The sequence below is a fragment of the Sus scrofa genome, chromosome 13 (assembly GCF_000003025.6).
Source record: "Sus scrofa isolate TJ Tabasco breed Duroc chromosome 13, Sscrofa11.1, whole genome shotgun sequence".
In the NCBI taxonomy this organism is placed as follows: domain Eukaryota; kingdom Metazoa; phylum Chordata; class Mammalia; order Artiodactyla; family Suidae; genus Sus; species Sus scrofa.
The window spans coordinates 109,128,692-109,150,505 of NC_010455.5; the positions used below are offsets into that span (position 1 = coordinate 109,128,692).

Consider the following 21,814-nt stretch of genomic DNA (forward strand, 5'->3'; position numbering starts at 1 on the left):
GTAACAATTGTTGCTCCTATTAGGTTCTGTTCAGAGAGTCTTTTCTTTAATTGTAACTTTGAATGTTTTCAACTTCAGAGGGGCAGTTATCAGGTTTCAATGTGAGGGCAAACCCAAGATGCCCTTGAGATGGATTTTTCCTTCTGGCCACTCAGTGTAGCATTTTGGCACCCATCATCTTTACAAAGGAGCACAGAATGTCAAATAAGAGGGGAAGGAGGAATTGGTGGGAACATACCAGTTTGTGCTAGACTGATAGATCCACAATCAAACTGAGGGGCTGTTTTAGGACCTACACTATTTTTACTCATATTTTTTGCCAAGATATGTGGCAAGTTCCATAGTCTGTGTGACAGGCACTTGCATCAAAACTACAATCAGGCTGACAGTAGGTGACAGTCTCCCTGGGCAGGTGTGGAAGAATAGAATAAATGCCAAAGAGCATAACACTTACCTGAAAAGGAGCCCATCACCAGCCATGGCATAAATGACCCTCGGCATTGGGAAGAGGGAGCCCAGCAAGCTGACTGTCAGTCCTGCAACGGACCCGATGGCCACTACGAATTTTGCGGCATAGAATCCACGAGCCACAAACATCTCCATGAGCGGGGATTCTGTGTCGATGGCATCATATGGCACCATCAGAGTTAAGATCATGCTCACCTGTTAAAACAAGAGGAAACATGGCTGGAGGTAGAGGGGTCTGTCTGAAGCATAGGTGGAGGTTCCGTAGGAGAGGAAAGAGGTCTGGTCCTGCATGGGAGCTTGGATTTGCCACTTCTTAGCATGTGCCTTGATTTTATACTAGTTATTTGGCTTCCGGAGCTCTTGGTCTCGGTATTTTCTCCCCACATGCGAATTTAATGGACTGGACCAGATCATCTCTAATCTCTCTGTGACCCTTTCATATCTGAGGAGTAGATACTGCAGCTCCATGAAAGCAGAACTACACTGATAGTTCAATGAAGGCCAGATATTATCAGATGGAAGGAGCTGCACCCAAAGGCACTGGAGCCAAGGCCTGGCAGGGACCATTAGCACCTTTCCCACATGGACAGGACCCTCATTTTTTAAATATTTTCAGGGTCCTGCAGGGTCACAACTGTACTACTTCTTACCTCAGAGACCAAAGATCAAAGCTCTACAAGTAAGTGCATAGGAGATCCACAGCCAATTAACTGACAGGATTCATATTTCCATTTCCTCTCTGTCACTCAGTCCTAGGAACCAGGCAGGCCAAGAAATAAACTACGGCATCAGGATGGAATCCAGTGCTACTCTGGGCTATAAGACCACTACGGCTTTGCTTAACCTGGATTTATTTCTCTTCATATGTCATTGATCTGCTCTAACATCCCTTCCTTCATAATTGGTCCCAGACGTTGGAGGTAGCAGTCATAAGGCCAGGGACCCCCTGCCAATCCTGGCATTAGGAAGGGAGTCCAGAGCCTGAAAAGGAGAGTGGTTCACTTCTAGATCACTTTTTTTTTTTTGCTTATTTCTCAGGAGCCAACATCTTCCAATGAATCCATGGGCCAATAGGGAGGACAACAGGATGAATTACTGTAGCCCAGCAGTTTGGCTTTTCTCTTGGTGGTAGAATGGCAGCCTGCTGACCAACACAAGACCAGACAACCCCCCATGCATGGTTAGGGCCCGTGCATTTAAAAGGGACTCTTTCCCAGCAACATCACTACTTGTAACATCTTCTCTGGGGATACGGTGGGGTAGACTGGAAGAGAGTGGGATTGATTCTCATGGCAATTCTCTGTGAGTCTCGAAGCCACATTAGGATGTGTAAAAATTTGGTAGTTGCATAGAAGTACTCTGTAGTCTATAAATCACTATTCTAAGGAAGGAACTGTGATTAATGATTTCATTGTGTGTGCTATAACAGTTGGCTCCTGGAGGAAGGGGAAGTGTGAAGGAGGAACAGGAGGGGGAATGCAGAGCACAGTGTTTCTACTGCTCCCCCTGCCCGCCACACTCCCCTTCCCCCACCAGTTGTTCCTGAACATTCTGTCTGCAGTGATTATTAAGGTTGGTTAAGATGAAGTCAGTTGCATGTGTGTGCATAAGGGAGGTGATAGCTGACCCCACCATAAGCATTTGGGTGGGCAAACCATATCCAATGCTGCTCTCATGTTTTCCTTTGGCTTCCAGGGCAATCTTATTTTGCGGTTTGCCTTAATGATCAATTGGCCTGGCTTCTTCAGGTTGTGGCTAAAGATGTTGTTTCTTTTTTGGCGGGGGTTGAGGGGTGGAGGTTCTTGCCACATGCTATGGCAGCAGGAATAGCAGGGCTGATGGGGATTACCTCAGAGGCCAGCTCTTTCTAATCGTGGTGATTGAAGTGAGTGGGACCATCAGGACTTGGGAGGATTGTGTAACCACACACCTGTTGGCTTATCAGCTGGTTCTCTCCATTGCCAGGGGCTCAGGAGATGTTAGATGTAGCTGAACTATTTCTGTGATAGAAATTCTGGGATGAGAGCTGAGAGATGACACATCAGAAGTGTGAGGAGTGTTCTTGAGGAGAAAGCCTGAAGGCTTCATTCTGAGGACTTCCCTTGGGAAGGAAACCTGAAGGAGCAAACTTGAGCCAGTGTAAAAAGAGGGAGCAATAGTGGAAAGAAATTGCCGTCTCCTGTCTTTGCCTCTCCACCCTCAGATTTAAGGGAAAAGCATTTCTAGAGGATGATGTATTCTCTTTCCCTACTCTGGGAGAGCCTTGCCTCTTTGCTGCCGGGAAGCTCCCAGAAGACAGAAGAGCATTGAGGAGGGTGCACAGAGAGGCCCACAATGCCTCTGCTTGCACACCCACCCGTTACTGCCAGCCTATGATCTGAGCTCCTTGGACGGCAGCCCACTCCCTGTACACTATCCTCTGGGCAGCAGCAGACACCAAAAGCCTGTGCATAGGGTGAAGCAGGGTTGGGGGCCATGGCTGAAGTGAGGGCTTGGGCCTTCTCCTGTCTCCAGTTTGGTGCCCTGATTTTCTTCTTGTCTTTGGTGGGTGCGGTGAGTTTGGGCCAGTGTAAAAAGAGGGAGAAACATGAAACAAAGTGTACAAACATGAAGAAGGCATAAGGAAAGGATTCCTTCCTGGCAGAAGGAAACCCAGTCCCAGAGCCACGTCTTAAGGTCACATATGAAAAGGCCATGTGGTGGGTCCCCTAAGCATTTGGTACTTACGGATACATATGCTGTTAGGCAGATGATCAAGGAGGCAGTGATTGCATAGGGGATGGATGTGTTGGGATTCTTGGCTTCCTCTCCAGTGGTGGCAATGATGTCAAAGCCAATGAAAGCATAGAAACATGTGGCTGCTCCTTGCAGCACCTGTAGGGATGAAGACATTTGTCACACCCAGAGTGTCAGGGCAGCACTGGGGCCTGGCATATGGCCCCCGCAATTGCCCAATGCCCAGCAGACATCACTGAGTGGTAGAGGGGATAACATGGTGGAACTTGTGCTAAACGCTTGAGTTCTAATCTCTGCTTTCTAGCTGTGTGACACCGGGCAATTCCCTCATGTGTAAAATTAAGGGTAAGGATAATTATACTCAAGTAAAAACTAGATCATTCAACCCACTCAAATCATTTTTGAAAATAATTGGGGTTATAGATAATAAATTGGCTATCCCTATGTCTTGGAAACTCATTAACTTTTTTGTGTTTCATTTTCATTCAGTGGTTTTCAGCCACGATCAGGGGCTGTGTGACTATTCTTAGGAAATGTTTGGAAATATGCAGAGGTACTTGTAGCTACACAGAGACATGGGTGGGCACTTCTGGTGGTTAGTGTAGGGAGCTCAGATGCTTTTGCACATACAGTCCTGCCCAGATTACCATTAGTGACCCTGATAAATCACCTCCAGGGCAACTTTCAGATCTGAAATTATATAAAAGGTTTTCAGATCTTCAAATAGTCTATTGTCTTCCATGGGAAGATAGGTAGAGATAGTTTGACTTTTCTGCTCCTTTGGGGGGTTTGAGGGGCCTGGTTGGGCAACAAGGTAGGGGAAGGGATGAGGAGTGAGGCGGTATGAAGCTGGGGAGGTGGTGACCAGTGACATCTGCTGGATGTCTGCCTGACAGACACCTATGTGATTCTAAGGGTGGTTGGGGCTTGATGATTCAAAATGTCAGAAAAAATCTTCCATTGGGGAATGTGTGACTTTCTTCCAGAGAATCTATTGAAGTTTAAATTTTGTTTTCCCATCTTAATATTCTCATTATCAGCTGAAGGTAAGAAATGTACCTCTTTGAATGCTCGGGGATATCCTTTTAGGGGAAGTTGGGAGAGATTTTCCTGGACTTGTGTTTATGGGGTAAAAGGATTTGGCAACATGAAAGCTCTAGCCACGGATCTGGGAGTGAGGCTTATTGTGTACTGGACTGTTTTTTTCCCTCCATGTTTAGCTTATAAGTGATGAAATTCTAAACATGTGCCAAGCAGATACCTGTCCCTAAATTTTTACTCTTACCTTTCCCACTGACTTCTCAAGAAGTAAAAGAGGAAATACGCAGGACTAGAACCTGCAAGGTACATTGCAAAGTGGAAGATGGTCTCAAGTTTTCCAAAGCAGCCTTTGCTCATCTGTAAAGTGAGTTCATCTCTTCTACAGTCTCTCCCATTAGGATTCTACTGTTTAAGTTCTCCAATTGGGGGTTCTTATTCTGATGCTTATGTAATTTGGCAGGAGGGGAGGGTCCTGAGAATTTTCCTGAGTAAAAAATGTCTTTATTTTCATTAACTTCTTACTGAATGTCATCATTTCTTTCAATTATGAGTGTAGGTGACAAACTAATAGTACCTGTGACTTTGTAATCAATAGCAATAAGATATTTTCCCACATATTAGTTGTTGTAGAGATCTTGAAATATCTCTTGTGCGCATGCTGCTTCCAATTTATGACCATTATTGGACATAGATATTAATATTTAAAGCACAATAAAGAAGCACTTTGTTATATCACATTCTAAAAATATTTTTGTAACTATATTTCAATATACAGTTGACCCTTGCATGATGTGGAGGTTAGGGGTGCTCACCCCAGCACAGTGGAAAATTAAAGTATAACTTATAGTGACTCTCTGTATCCATGGCTCCTCTGTATCCTCAACCAACCACTGACCAATGTAGCACTGTAATATTTACTACTTAAGTGGAACTTCTCCGTTCAAACTTGTGTTGTTCTCAGGTCAACTGTAATTGATTTTTTCAATTTCCTATGTAATTAGGTTATTCATTTGTAAACACAATTTATACATGATATAAACACAATTCAGAGGAGTCCATCAGTTTCACCAGACTACCAAAGAGTCCACAGCACAAAACAAAACAAAAACCACCTTAAGAACTCCTGATCTGTTCTAGTAGCTCAGGTAGAAAGATCTTCTCAAAGAAGCACTTCTCACCAGAGGAGATAATTCCCAGTTTCACTCCAATGAAGTCCTTCATTTCAGGGCTTGGAAACTATCTTTGGTCTCCAGACAAGGATATTAAACAGATCTCACCTCATTGTACATGGGCGTTCATAGGTTTGGAAATGCGCTTGTTTTCATGTGGTAAGTACAAAAGAAATGAAACTGTGTATGGGTGTGTTTCTACCCAAATAACCACTAAAACTGCTTTCCAGATCTGGCCCCTGGTATTTATGATTAGGACACTTTCATGCATGAAAGAGTGTGTGGTGCATAGGGGTGAGCATCTGTGAATAAAACTGGTGTGTGTGTGCATGTGTATCTGTTTCTTGGTTCATTGGTATTTTATCTTAACTTTCCTTAATGTTTTATGCAAATAAAACACAGTAATGACTTTTTAATTTGATGACATACATGGAAATTCTTTTCCAGAGTCCACTTAGTGTAACTGCTCTGCTAGTCAATCCAGGTTGGTCCTTCCCTCTACAGAGCTTTGTGGGGAATCAGTATATGCCTCAGTTGCTAGAAGTCTGGCTGCTCAATTAGTTGTCAAAAGAATGTCATTGGTTGTCTGCTCCTTAGCATCTAGGATCCCTAAAAGCTGCCCTGTGCCTTGCTGATATTTGAGAGGTGTTAGGATGAGATGGCTCTCCATATTCTGCCTTGGTGAGTCTGCCAGAAGCCTAGGAGATAATTAGGCACCTTTATATAATCCTCTCCCAAGGTAACAAGACAAAACTCCAACTTTAACAGCATTTCCAAATATCCTTATGCTCCATATCTATTAGAAATCTGTCCACAGGGACAATGGAATGTGCTAATGGGTCCCAACAAATGGATTCAAATGTGGAGACATGGAAAACAACTTTTGTTTGGAATCTGTCAGCATTCTGCACAAATACTTGCCCTGAACCATTTTCCTGGGAGCTGTTTGTGCTGGTAGAGTGTCTTATTTGGTTAAAGAGAAACCATAAGATAGCATCAGGAACAAATAACATGCAGTGAACACGCATCCAACAATGTTCAGGGACTGAGGAATTGCAGATGGAAGCAGGGGGTTCAGCTGAGGGCCAGAAGTTACTTGATATAGGGGAAAAATGTTTGTTGTTCTTAAACTCTTCAAGACCAAAGCAGCATTTGACCCAGAACCTGTAAGTGAGTAAACTATTCCTTAAGCTGTTTTCTTTGGAAGGAAGTAGTTGAAGCAGGGAAAGAATAGGCTTCTGAGGGGTCCATGGCCAGAGGATAGATTGACCATTAACCCTTTCAGGGTCCTTGAGAATTGTTTCAAGTCATGTAATGGTATAAACCATTCCCTCCACAATAGCTTCCTTCATCGCCTCCTACCTCAAGAGACTGAAGAATAAATAAAGTAGATTGGGACTCTGACTAGTCACCTGACCAATAGGGGTTAGGTTTTCCTTCAGGAGTGAAGAAGTTCATGCAGCTGCTAAGGAGGCAACTTGATTTTGTTGAGGATTGTTAGATAACAGAGTAGAGCATATGTTTATTCACTTGGTGGATGACATGCTCATGAGAAGGTTTCAGACCTTAAAAAATAGCATCTTTATTCAAAGTGACCTTGTGGAACTGGAAAAGTGACCTGAAACCAAAGTTGAGCAAGAACAGGTCTAGGCAGTTGGCTGGGAAGGACGTGTACGATGCAGAAATCCAAGCCCGGGCAAATAGCAGAGAGAATGAGTCAGCATCATCCTCACACTGGGCTGTCCTTTGTGCTCAGATGATGTTTTTAGTTACAGAAACTAGCACACATTTTAATTTCCTGCAGGGAGAATGGGTTTGCAGTGATAAATCCAAAATCCCAGTCAAGCTTTTTTTTTTTTTGTAATGACAAGCCTACTGTAGATTTGGGTTGGAGTGAGGTCAGTAATCAAAACTGTAGAAAAAGATAGTTGGTCCCAAGCATCCAAACATGAGGGTGGTGGAGGAAATATGGGCTATGGCTCATCCAGGACTGGAATTGGATGTCAACTCTATTACAATCTAGATCTGTGATCTTAACTTCTCTAAACTTAAGTTGTTTCAATGTAACGTGGAGATTACTGCATTTGTCTTGCAGGGGTGTGGTGAAGATTAAATGAAAAGTGTATGTGAAAGAGTGTCATAAGGAAAAAGTGTCAGGGATGGCATCCCCCCCCACCTTTTTAAAATATGCCTGTAATCCGATTTTCTTTTCTTGCTATAGAAGCTGGTGGGAACCTGGGTTGGGTTTAGTGGGGAGCCCCTAAAGCTGGCTTACTTAGCTTCTTCCTTGACGAGGCAGCTCCTGACTGAGGAAGAATTTGGAGCCCCTGAGGGGGAGAGGAGACCCCTAAAGAGAATAAAGACCCCAGAACAAAGCACAACAGGAAAGGCTGAGGACTTGTTCGTCTTCCTCAGTATGGACAAAGGGTATTCAACAGAGGATATTAACTCTTTCCAATCTTCACATGGGGCCTAGACTACGCCGTGTACCATTTAGATAAGCTGCTAGGAAAGTATGAAAATTAAAAAGATCTGAGTAATTAAGAGAAGTTTACAAATTGCTTTAATATGATGTCTTATAAACAGTGCACATTTGGCCTGGGCTGGCTTGACTATGTTAATACTCCTCCCAGCCCTGAGACTTTAGAAAGGCTTAAAGGAAATGAAATGTAACATGTCAGATTTTTTTTTTTTAATTTTTTTATTTTCCAACTGTACAGCAAGGGGGTCAGGTTATCCTTAACATGTCAGATTTTAATTACTTTTTTTTTAAAAGTCTCGGAAGGGAGAGGTCATTATACACAAGGCACTCAGTGTAGTGGAAGGGGCTTTGGAGCCACACACACCTGGGCAGGAATTTCAGTCCTGGCACTGACTAGCTAAGTGACTTCAGGCAAGTTAACCAATCTCTCTGAGCCTTGTGTTCTCTGCCTGCAAGTTAGGGATAGAAGGACTTGCTTTCATGTTTTGTTATAAGAGTGAGATAATGTTCATAGAGCACAACACCAGCACACCCAGCAGGTAGTGGATAAATTATAGCTCCTTCCTCCTGTCATGATTGCCACTATTGCTAATAACTGCACAGTGTACACAGAGAAACATTTAAGATTTTATCCTATTTTGCAAACATTTGGTGCAATTTGTTTCACCACTTGATAGATGGGAAAACCTGAAAGCACAGAAATTTAACTGTTGGCCAAAGTCTTACAGTAAGTCCATGACCCAGTAATTTCTTACATTGTTAGAAAATGGGGAGAATATTTTCATGTGCTGTGATGAAAATGCAGTTGAGTTTTGGGAAAACATTCTTTCTTTGTTATAATTTGTTGTTTTTCTTATTTAATAGGAAAGGAACGATTTGTATCATAAGAAAATATAGACTTGGGAGTCCAGAATGGGGTCAACAATGTTTCTTTGTCTCTTCTTCTGATTTTAATCAGTTTCAGGATTTACTCATTTCAAGGAGGAGGGACGAACTTTGTAGTTCTGCGGAATTCTTACTGATAAGCAGAAGACTAGAAATCTTGACTTAAATTGCTTCCTTGCTTATTTCTGTGCATTGAGCAGCATGGCATGGTTTAAAATTCACAGAAGTTATTTGTATACATTATAAATATATAATATTTATATATATAATTTATAAATATATAATATTTATAATGTATTTTTTGAGTCTTCTGTAAGAGTGATTTCTGGTTCCTGGACCTCTTGGAGGAAAACCAATCTAAGCAAAAATTACAAAAGTAAAACTGGTGGAATCTTGGATTTGCTTCTGCCTCTGGTCCTGGGAAGGTTTGCCTCTCTTGGCCTGTTAAATTTCTTCACCTGTTAAATGGGGGGATGGGACCAGGTGCCCTCTAAGATCCCTTCTAGCTCAAAATGCTCTGATTTATGTTCTACTAGTTAAAAAAAAAAAAAAATAGGCTGGTGAGTTTTACCAATAAACTCCAAAAGCATTTTTTAGTTATACTAGAGAAAGAACCCAGGTGTGACTTAGAACTTGTACTTGTCAGTATAAAGGGTTTGCCACTCAGACCTTTCCATCTTTCTTTAGTATAAACCAGATCACGGGGATGAGGTCTGAAAATGTCCTTTTGGTCCAGTTCACTCTCTTGTCAACCCCCAGACCATACCAGGAGGGCTTCTGTTCTGTGAATCGTGCCACTGGAAAGGGATCTATAACCAGCATTCACTGGGCCTGCTTAGTTGCTCTCCAACCCCAGTGGGACTCTCTACCTTGGGTCAAACATTGGGATTAGATTTAAAAACTTTATTTTTATAGTTCCATACCCAGGCAACACTCATCCCTTTCTCACCTGCCTACTGTCCTCGCCTTCTTTCCTGCCTTGTCTATTTATGGACTGTCTTGTCCCTCTGAATAGGTTATAGAGAGATTCCATAGGACTGAGCTTTTCAGGTATAAGCTTTGGTTTCAGACAAAGCTTTGGGTCCTGACTTGCGTATTTACACTGTGCTAAATAGCAAGTCATTTGACTTCTGTGAACATGAGTTTTTTTCATCTGTAAGACCAGAATATAAATGTCATCCTTGCAAGGTAATTAGGGAGATTAAATGAGATACTACATATAGAGCACTTAGCATAGTTTTATGCATATTGCAGGTGACCAAAACTTGAAATCTATTATTGTTATCTGTATAAAATATGATTTCAGGAAATCTTTGTGAAACAACAAATAAAAAAGAACCACTTCTTCAGAACATTCTAATTCAATTCAGATAAAAGGAGATAAAGAGAGTGTCATTAAGGTTATGAAACAAGCTGCATTTTCTTGAGAGCATGTCTCAGACTTCTCACAGGGTGGAAGGCAGAGCATACGACAGGTACACTCAGATTTAGGAATGAACTCACCCCTGACCAGCCGTGGGGCAAGAACCGGCCCTCAGCCCAGTATTTCCCATTGATGAAGAAGAAGCCTGCAATCATGATGAACACCCACACCGCCAGGTTCAGCACGTTGAGTACATTGTTGAAGCCCACGGAATTTTTCACCCCCAGTGCGACAATGACAGTGACGATGATTGCGATCACCAGTGCCAGAAGGTCTGGGTACGATTGTTCTCCTTTCCCTAGAGGGGAAAGACATGAGTTACTATTGTCTAGGGGAGAAAAACTCCCAGGCCCATTCCACTGCCTCTGCACTCAGTTTGGAGAAGGGTGGTCCATTTTTGGTGGAATGAGAAGGAACTCTGTGTGTGTGCACACATGCATGTGTCTCCACTGTGGTCCACAGGTGTCTCTTTGCAAATGGGAAGATTGTGATATTTAGGTGAAATGACCTGATATTATCCTGGACCAAAAATTAAGATACATGATATCACAGTTATAACAGTGCCTATGGAACCATGGCATGGAACATCTGAAATCATGATTGTCCAAGGACATTCAGGTGTATATATGGATATAATATGTTATTTGAACTATTTTATTTGGTTACTATTTACTTTATAGTCCATAAATTTTCCATTTCATTCTAGTAGTCTTCTTTTTATTAGCAAATTAAAATATATGTGTCTTTGAAAATTACTGGAAGAAGGGTGTTCTCTCCATTTGTGCGAATACGGTTGCAGAGAAAATGGACCAAACACAGCCTGCCTGTTTGGTCTTGTCTGTTGGCTGGTGGACTCCTGCCCTCTATGGAATGGAAATAGCACTGCCTTGGCATTTAGGCTCCTGATTTTCAGCTTCAGTCTTGCTGATAACTATGTGGCCTTGGGCAAATCCCTCCTTTCTCTGGACCTCATCTATAAAGTGAACCTGTTGGGTTACCTGATTTGGAGGACTTTTTCAGACTAAAATTCTATGAAATCAGTATACTGAGAAGATGTGGTCTTCATTTTTACCTTCTCATGGTACCTGGGTACTCAGCATTTTGGTCAATTCTTTTGAGATAGGGCCACCAAGGTCAAATGACTTGCAAATGGCCACTGAATTAGTCCCTGGAAGTTCTGGAGCAAGTCCCCAAAGCTTCCTCAATTACTGTTTCTCGTCAATGTAAGTCAGACATCAGGATGGAAAGTGGGTGGTAAGTGAGCACAGAGCCTGAAGTCTCAAGATTTTTGTTCTGATTATTTAGTATTCACTCATTTTGGTTAGCCATCCATTTATTTCTTTTAAAAATATTTTTTCTGGAGTTTCTGTCATGGTGCAGCGGAAACGAATCAGACTATGAACCATGAAGTTGCGGGTTGGATCCTCAGCCTCGCTCAGTGGATTAAGGATCTGGCATTACCATGAGCTGTGGTGTAGGTGGCAGACGCGGCTCAGATCCTGCATTGCTGAGGCTGTGGTGGAGGCTGGCAGCTGTAGTTCCGATTGGACCCCTTGTCTGGGAACTTCCATATGCCATGGGTGTGGCCCTAAAAAGCAAAAAAAAAAAAAATTTTTTTTTCTCATTTAAAAATTATTGTATGCTTCTAAAGAGCACATAATAAATATGACAATTATCATTAATTCTCTGTAGCATTCAGTTGATTCATCACTGTTGTATTTAAATGGAGCCCAAGTGCTTGGGTTCAAATCCCAACTCCATCACCTTCAGGCTGTGTGACCTTGCACAAGCCATTGAATAACTCTGAGCCTCAGTTTCTTCATCTGTGGTAGGTAATAATAATAATAATCTGTTTCATCATGAGAATTAAAAACAGTCATGTGTGTTAAATGCTTAGAATGCTACCTGTCACACAGTAAATAAATACACTAAATGTGAAAAAGAAAGTGAAATAAATTATAACCCCCCACATAAAAGTTATTGTATGCTTATTTATGAAAAATTAAAAAAATCTTCTGAGGAAACCATCAGATAAATTCCTTACAGTTCTTTTTCCTGCATTAGTTTTATTTTTAAGATTTTTCTTTTTACAGCCGTACCTGCAGCATATGGAAGTTCCTGGGCTAAGGGTCACATTGGAGCTGCAGCTGCCGGCCTTGCCGAAGCCACAGCAACGCTGGATCCAGGCTGCATCTAGACCTACACCACAGCTTGTAGCAATGCTGGATCCTTAACCTACTGAGTGAGGCAAGGAATTGAAATGAATCCTCATCTTCACGGACAGACACTAGGTTGGTTTTTTTTTTTTTTTTTTGGTCTTTTTGCATTTTCTAGGGCTGCTCCCGCAGCATGTGGAGATTCCAAGGCTAGGGGTCTAATTGGAGCCGTGGCCATCAGCCTACACCAGAGCCATAGCAATGCGGGATCCAAGCCATGTCTGCAACCTACACCACAGCTTATGGCAACACCAGATCCTCAACCCACTGAACAAGGCCAGGGATCCAACCTGCAACCTCATGGTTCCTAGTTGGATTCATTAACCACTGTGCCACGACGGGAACTCCTAGGTTGGGTTCTTAACCCACCAAGCCATAATGGGAAATCTTGTTTTTATTTTTATATAGTTATTAACATGATGCATGTACAATATGTATCCTTTGTGATGTGGCATTACATCAAAAACATATTCCATATTAATTAAAATAGTCTTCCTGGTCATCCTTTAATTGCTAGGTCTAGAACACTCTGCCATAGTTTACTTAATCATTGCTCCATCGTAGAGTATTTAAGCTGTTTCTGATTTTTTGCTATTATAAGTAAGGCTGTGATGAACATTTTTTCATATAAAACTTTTACAGAAATTAGAATGTTTTCCTTAAGATAGGTTTATCCCGGGGGAATTACTTGGCCAAAAAAGAGGTATTTAAGGCCCTGGATGCCAAATTGCATCCTGAAAGAGGAACCCGTTTATTTGGCTCAGCAAGCATTCATGTTGGGGTTAGAGGCTGTGGCAGTCTCACCTAGGCCATTGAGGGTTCCCACGCTGTCCACCATCCAGCGGCTGATGGTATGGTTGGCCAGTGAGTCAAACATGCTGCTCAGAGCGCTGGCACCAGCTGCAGTGCCAATCAGGTACTCCAGGATCAGGTTCCAGCCAATGAAAAATGCTACAAACTCCCCGACAGTGACGTAGCTGTAGGTGTAGGCTGATCCCGTGGTCTTGGGGACGCGGACGCCAAACTCTGCATAGCAGACGCCTGCATGGGACACACACACATGGATGGTGGATTTCAGGAGATGAGCTAATCTCTTGGTGGTTAACTGTCTTGGGTAGAAAATGCTGGAAATCTCTGAGGTTTTAGAACAAATATGCAAAGTTTTATGTATATGAATCAACTCAAAGCCAGTTCTAATGTTTTCCAGTTTCACTTCTGAAAAACTTTTTAACCTGAACACTAAAACTAATTCTAAGGAACTATCAGAAACTGACCTTCTTTATTAGAAAAACTCCCATTTATTGTATGTGTCTCTGTCATTGTTCCCTAGGTGTCAGTTATCCTGAGTGAACATGGGTCGAACTCATTATGACCCCACAGTTGGTGGCAATAGGGTTAGATTATGCTAGCGTTCTTCTCTGTTGTTTTCACATCTTACAGAAGGTGTTCCTCATTTGACAGTGATACTTCAAGCAATTCTTGAAAATCCTGTGCTATATTTGGTGGTGGTGGGGAGTTAATAAAAATGCTAATAAGAATAAATGACTAGTTATTAACTAGGAAATTTAGCACATGCAAAAGATAATTTAATGAGCACTTTTTTTTTTTTGTCTTTTTAAGGGCCTCACTTGAGGCATATGGAAGTTCCCAGGCTAGGAGTTGAATCCGAGCCACAGCTGTGGCCATAGCCACAGCCACAGCTTCGGGGAATCTGAGCTGCATCTGTAACCAACACTACAGCTCATGGCAATGCCAGATCCTTAACCCACTGAGTGAGGCCAGGGATCGAACTCACATCCTCATGGAGCCTAGTTGGGTTTGTTAACTGCTGAGCCACAAAGGGAACTCCTAATGAGCACTTTTAGAGTGCCTACTATGTGCTTGATTGGGTTCCAAGTTCTGGAAATAAAAAAAGACAAGTGGGGCATGGCCCTGCCCTCAAAGGGATCTATACCAGGAAATTAGTGCACAAGAGCTCAGTAATGCAAAGGTGTACAGAACAAAGAGAACAAAGATGAGCCATGTACATTAGCTGGTTTCAAAGTATATGGAGGAATTAATTGGGCACAGAAGATGGAAGATGAGGCAAAGACTGGTGGGGTGAGAAAGTATGGAGTTTTGGGTGAAGGGGATGTGCATGAGGGGACTAGGAAGAGACGAGGTGGGAGAGGCAAGCAGAGGCCATGTGTTTCCCAAAGCGAGTCAGGGCCCACTTCCACCAGAATCATTTATTGAATTGTAATTTCAGGAGATGGAGATGAAGAATCTGCATTTTTACAACCTTCCTGCTTATTTGAGAAATACCGGTATATTGTCTTATTTTTGTTTTATAAACTTAGAGATCAAATTAGAAAGAGACTAGGAATACACCAGACTTTTGGAAGTTGGGAAAGTATTCTGCAGAGTTCTAGGAACTCTGGGTTTGGAGCCAGTGGGTGGGGTACCAAGTGGGAGGACAGCTTGGAGAAAACAACAGGAATGGCATGTAGGAGGATGTAGAGGGGAACCCAAAGTAAACTTTCAGTCCCAGTTTTGTTAAGGGCCAGCCCTGAGGTTCTCTCATCACAAATCAGCAGACAGTAGTTCACTCTTTTGTGATTAAAGACAGCAAGTTTTTTCTTCTTTTGAAGGGAGTGAAATGCAAGGAAGCAAAAACAGAGATGGTGAAAATAACGACACATTGAATAACTAAATGCGATGCATTCTCTCTCTTCCATCCCCTCAGTGGCAACAGTGTCAAGGCGTCCATTTGGAAGGAGGACCTGACCAGCCTGCTGCCCTCTTGTCTCGACTCTACCTTGAACTTGTGTACCCCTTTACATTGTTTCCTTCCTTGTAAAGTAGAAGAATTAGGCTGGGATACGTTCAAGGGTTTTCCTACTCTGACAATCTAGGACTCTATAGGATTCTGTCATTATATTGAATTTTGCTACAAAGTATATTGAGCATAATTTACTTCTTTAAATTTTATTTTTTATTATAGTTGATTTACAATGTGTCAGTTTCTGCTGTACAGCATAGTGACCTAGTCATTTATATCTATCTATCTATCTACACACTTTTTTTCTCGTAGTACTTTTTCTTTTACATCAGTTGCTATATTATTACAGTTCTGTATTATGGAGATGCTCTCTAGGCTAGCAAAGCTGTCTGTCCTTACCTTGAATGCCCCAGACTGGTATTTCTTTTAAGTTTCTCTGTCAGCCCCCTTTCCTTCACTTTATAAAGTACTTTTCCATCTCCTTCCTGGTGGTCAGACCATCACTCCTTCTTGTTGCTGCTGTGGGGCTTACCTGGAGAAATCCGACCTCTTCCTTTTCTAAATTGCTGCTTCCAGCACCTGTTGTTTAAATCGTTAGAGTGAGTCTAAAATTAAGAGGAAGTGGTCTCGAAAGGAAGGCCTGAGGAACTCCTTGGTGAGGAAAGTATGGAGTGTGTTAGTGCTGTGTGTGAGGACCTGGTGATGCTTTCTTGGAAGCTTGGGGGTTTGTGTGTTCTCTTTTCCTAAAGGGAGCTGAGTTTGCACATAACGAGTAGGTTTCTCTTTAAGTGCAGTGTGAAGAAGGAATTAGGAGGCAACTAACCTATTCAGGGTAGGAGACACAGCATTCTTTATCCAGTCATTCTTATACCCAGTGAACTTCTTCTCTCCATCATTCTTTACCCCCTGATAATGTAAAAGGCTTATAAATAAAACTTTTTCCAGGCAGTGCTTTTGAAACAGGGATTGATTTGATTGCAGATTTAATTTGAAGAGCCAGTATTGTAGAGTTTGAGTAATCAGACTTTCTCCCCTTAATATTTCATCTGCAAATTAAATTTAAAAACACCCAATTCACCATCAGAACCCACTGGCCAAGGGCAATTAGCCAAGAGCCATGTCTTCTTTAGGTCTCTGTCCTGAGTGAGAGGAGGAGTCCCTGTGCTGTGCACAGTGCAGGAGCATATGGAATCTTAGCCATTCATTTCCCCAAACTTGGCATGGATCCTAATGACTGGAGTTTGGGAAGAACAGTGGAAAAATCAGTTACCCACTAAGAGTGTAAGACAATTTTCTGCCCCCAGAAATCAATCTTTGGGACACTTTCTCTCTCTCTTTTTTTCTTTTTAGGGCCACATCTTCAGCATAGAGAGTTTCCCAGGCTAGGGGTCGATTGGAGCTACAGCTGTCAGCCTACACTGCAGGCACAGCAACACAAGATCTGAGCTGCATCTGCAACCTACACCACAGCTCACAGAAACGCTGGATCCTTAACCCATTGAGCAAGGCCAGGGATCAAACCTGCAACCTCATGGTTTCTAGTCAGACTTGTTTCTGCTGTGCCACGACAGGAACTCTACTTTCTCATTTTGAATGCACTGTAAGGGGTTTTATCTTTGAAACCTTCTGATTTATTTGTATGCAGGAATCCAAGCTTTTAGTGGGCACTGGGGAGTATCCAGCCTTCAGGCACTGAAGCTCTGTGGTGAGGAGTGAGTGAGTTCAACCCCAGGTATGCTGGAAAAAACTGGAAAATATAAGTCATTCAGCTTTTCCCCCCAAGTATCTCCTGTGTAAGGGAGACCCACTCAAGGGTATCTTTATAATTTCAATAAGAAATAAAAACCTCAGAACAGTGCCTCTCCACTTCTGTTAGAATTAGCCATGGCAAGTTGGCATGAAACAGGGAAGAATAATGAAGTGCTGCAAGCATAGGCTCTGGAGTTAGACTGCCTAGACTTCAACCCACCCACCTCCACCATTTACTAGTCAGTGTCTTTGGGGAAGTCCATGTCTCAGTTTCATCTTCTTTAAAACGAAGATAGGGAGGCGGGATTAAGATGGTGGAATGGAAGGACTGGAGCTCAACTTCTCTCCTAAAAACAACAAAATTTACAACGAAATGCTGAGCACTCTTCAACCAAATGGACCGAAGACTTTCAAAAAGATATTCTACTCCAGAAGATAAAGAGGAGGCCACATAAAGAGGTAGGAGGGGAGATTACACGGTATAAGCAACCCCATACCTCCTGGGTGGGAAGCGCCATAGACTGGAAAGTAACTCTTTCACAGAGACTCACCTATAGGATTGAGAATTCTGAGCTCCACATCAAACTCCCATGTGTGGGGATCTGACACTGGGAGAAAGAGTGCCTGGAGCATCTGATATTGAAGGCCAGTGGGGCTTGTGCACAGGAGCTCAATGGGACTGGGGGAAATGGAGACCCCATTCTTAAAAGGTGTACAGAGACTCTCACGTGCACTGGGTCCCAGGGAAAAGCAAAGTCTCCATAGGAATCTAGGTCAAACCTGACTGCAGTTCTTGGAGGACCTCCTGGGAAAACAGGGGTGAATGTGGCTTGTTGTGAGGGAAGGACATTGGAAGCAAAGTGCTCGGGAGTATTCATCAGCGTGCCTTTCTCTGGAGGTGGACATTTTGGGAAAATCTGGCTCCACCCATCAGTGCTGAGAAGCCCCAGGCCAAACAACAATCCAGGTGAGCCAGGCCCCTCAGTAAACAGGCTGCCTAAAGACTCCCCAGACACACAGCCACCTCTAATCTCACCGAGAGACAAAACCCCACCCATCAGAGGGATAGGAATCAGATCCACCTAACAGTGGGCAGGCATCAGTGCCTCCCATCAGGAAGCCTACAGCAAGCCCCCTTACCAACTTCAGCCACAAGAGGGGCAGACACCAGAAGTAAGAGAGGCTACAACTCTATTATCTGTAAAAAGGTCACCACACCAAAAACCTATAAAAATGAAAAGACAGAGGAGAACTATAACTCAGAAGAGGGAGAAAGAAGAAACCCCAGAATATCAGCTAAGTGATCAGGAGATTTTCAGTCTCCAGAAAAAAGACTTTAGACTATTGATGCTGAAAATGATGCAAGACATTGGAAATAAACTGTAGGCATAATTTACAGGAAACACTGAGCAAAGAGATACAAGATATAAAACTTAGGAAGAGATGCAAAATACAATAACTGAAATAAAAAATTCATTAGAAGCAGCCAACAGCAGAATACAGGAGGCAGAAGAACGAATAAGCAAGGTGGAGGACAGATTACTACAAAGTATGGATGTAGAACAGAAAAGAGAAAAAAGAGTGAAAACAAATGAAGGGATTCTCAGAGAACTCTGGGATAACGTTAAACACATCAACATCCATATTATAGGGGTGCCAGAAGGAGAAGAGAGAAAGGGACAGAAAAAAACTTCCAAGAGATAATGGCCGAAAACTTCCCTAACATGGGAAAGGAACCACTCACTCAAATCCAGGAAGCACGAGTACCATATAAAATAAACCCAAGGAGGAACACCCTGAGACACATATTAATTGAACTGACCAAAATTAAAGACAGAGAAAATCTTGAAAGCAGCTAGGGGAAAGAAACAAATAACATACAAGGGAACCCTGATAAGGTTATTGGCAGATTTTTCAATGGAAACTCTGCAGGCCAGAAGGGAGTGGCATGATGTACTTAACATACTGGGAGGAAAAAACCTCCAACCAAGATTCCTTTACCCAGCAAGGCTCTCACTCAGATTTGAAGGAAAAATCAAAAGCTTCACATAGAAGCAAAAGCTAAGAGAATTCAGCAACACTAAAGAAGCTTTACAACAAATACTAAAGGAACTTCTCTAGGCAGAAAAGAAAAGGCCACAGCAAAAATACCACAAATGACAAGGCTCACCAGTAAAGGCATATATACAGTGAAGATATGAAATCATCCATGCACAATTGTGCTACTGAAATCAGAAATCATGAGAAGAGGAGGGTGCAAATGCAGAACACTGGAGATGCACTTGCAATTAAGAGACCAACAACTTAAAACAATCTTGTATATATAGACTCATATCAAAACTTCAGAGTAACTGCAAACCAAAAATCTACAATTGATACACAAACAAATAAGAAAAATCAACTCAAATACAACGCTAAAGATAGTCATCAAACCAGAAGAGGAGAGAACAAGAGAAGGGAAGGAAAAAAAAGCAACAAAAACAAACCCAAGCAATTATTAAAATGGCAATAAAAACATACATATCAATAATTACCTCAAATGTAAATGGACTAAACACCCAACCAAAAGACATAGACTGGCTGAATGGATACAAAAACAAGACCCATATAGATGCTGTCTTCAAGAGACCCACTTCACTTCTAGGGACACATACAAATTGAAAGTGAGAGGATGGAAGAAAGTATTCCATGCAAATGGGAATCAAAAGAAACCTGGAGTAGCAATACTCATATCAGACAAAATAGACTTTAAAATGAATATTTTAAGGGAGAAGGAAGGTTACTACATAATGATCAAAGAATCAATCCAAGAAGAAGATATAACAATTTTAAGTATCTATGCACCCAACATATGTTCACCACAATATATAAGCAACTGCTAAAAACCTTAAAAGGAGAATTCAAGAATAACACAATAATAGTGGTGGACTTTAACACCCCACTTACAGCAATGGACAGAACCTCCAGACAGAAAATCAATAAGGAAACGCAGGCCCTGAATGAAGTGTTAGATCAGATGGACTTAATAGATATTTATAGGACATTCCATCCAAAAGCAACAGAGTACACATTCTTCTCAAGTGCACATGGAACATCCTCTAAGATCACATCCTGGGCTACAAATCAAGCCTCGGTAACTTTAAGAAAACTGAAATCACATCAAACATCCTTTCTGACCACAGCACTATATGACTGGAAATCCACAACAGGAAAAAAACTGCTAAAAACACAAACATGTGGAGACTAAACAACATGCCTCTAAACAACCAATGGATCACTGAAGATATCAGAGGAAATTAAAAAATACCTAGAAGCAAATGACAACAAATGCACACACTCCAAAACCTATGGGATTCAGCAAAAGCCATTCTAAGAGGAAAGTTTATAGCAATACAAGCCCACCTCAGGAAACAAGAAACAGCTCAAATAAACAAGCTAACTTTACATTTCAAGCAGCTAGAGAGAGAACAGACAAGACCTAAAGTTAGCAGAAGGAAAGAAATAATAAATTTGGAGCAGAAGTCAATGAAATAGAAAAGAAGAAAACCATAGAAAAGATCAATGAAACAAAAACCTGGTTCTAAGAAAAGATCAACAGAATTGATAAACCGTTAGCCAGACTATCAAGAAAAAAGAGGACTCAAATCAATAAAATTAGAAATGAAAAAGGAGAAGTAACAAGAGACATCACAGAAATACAAAGGATCATAAGAGACTACTATATGCAACTCTACGCCAATAAAAAGGAAAACCTAGAAGAAATGGACAAGTTCTTAGAAAAGTACAATCTTCCAAGACTAAACCAAGGTGAAGCAGAAAAGAAGAACAGACCAATCACAAGAACTGAAATTGAAACTATGATTTAAAAACTTCCAACAAACAAAAGTCCAGGACCAGATGGCTTCACAGGCAAATTCTATCAAACATTTAGAGAAGAGCTAACACCTCTCCTTATGAAACTATGTCAAAAAATTGCAGAGGAAGGGATACTCCAAAACTCATTCTATGAGGCCACCATCACCCTGATACCAAAACCAAAGATAGCACAAAAAAAGAAAACTACAGGCCAATTTCACTGATGAACATCAATGCAAAAATCCTCAACAAAATCCTAGCAAACTGCATCCAACAATACATTAAAAGGATTGTACATCATGATCAAGTGGGATGTATCCCAGGGAGGCAAAAGTTCTTCAATATCTGCAAATCCATCAGTGTGACACACCACATTAACAAACTGAAGAATAAAAACCGTATGATCCTCTCAATAGACATGGAAAAAGCCTTTGACAAAATCCAACACCCATTTCTGATAAAAACCCTTCAGAAAGTGGGCATAACAGGAACCTGCCTCAACATGATAAAGGCCATATATGACAAACCCACAGCGAACATCATTCTCAATGGTGAAAAGCTGAAAGAATTCCCGCTGAGATTAGGAACAAGACAAGGATGTCCACTCCCACCACTACTATTCAACATAGTTTTGGAAGTCCTATCCAACAGCAGTCAGAGAAGTAAAAGAGATAAAAGGAATCCAAATTGGAAAGGAAGAAGTAAAAGGATCACTATTTGCAGATGACATGATTCTAAACCTAGAGAATCCTGAAGACTCTACCAGAAAACTATTAGAGCTCATCCATGAATTTGGCAAAGTCGCAGGATACAAAATTAATACACAGAAGTAGACTGCATTTCTATGTACTAACAATGAAAGAGCAGAAAGAGAAATTAGGGAAGCAATCCCGTTTACCATTGCATCCAAAAGAATAAAATACCTAGGAGTAAACCTACCTAAAGAGACAAAAGACCTGTACTCTGAAAACTATAAGACACTGATGAAAGAAATCAGAGACGGCACAAATAGGTGGAAAGACATAACAT

The 21,814-nt window shown here is 41.7% G+C and overlaps 1 protein-coding gene across 2 annotated transcripts in view; it reads right to left on the reverse strand.

The window, feature by feature from the left end:
* Window positions 1–21,814, reverse strand: part of SLC7A14 (solute carrier family 7 member 14) — a 123,252-nt gene that overhangs the window by 20,231 nt on the left and 81,207 nt on the right. For both annotated transcript variants that reach the window (XM_021068226.1, NM_001243461.1), the window contains 4 exons: window positions 13,225–13,461; window positions 10,285–10,502; window positions 3,196–3,342; window positions 455–663 (listed from right to left, as the gene is read on the reverse strand). In XM_021068226.1, the coding sequence (XP_020923885.1) occupies window positions 455–663; window positions 3,196–3,342; window positions 10,285–10,502; window positions 13,225–13,461 (811 nt within the window). The remainder of the gene's footprint in view (window positions 1–454; window positions 664–3,195; window positions 3,343–10,284; window positions 10,503–13,224; window positions 13,462–21,814) is intronic.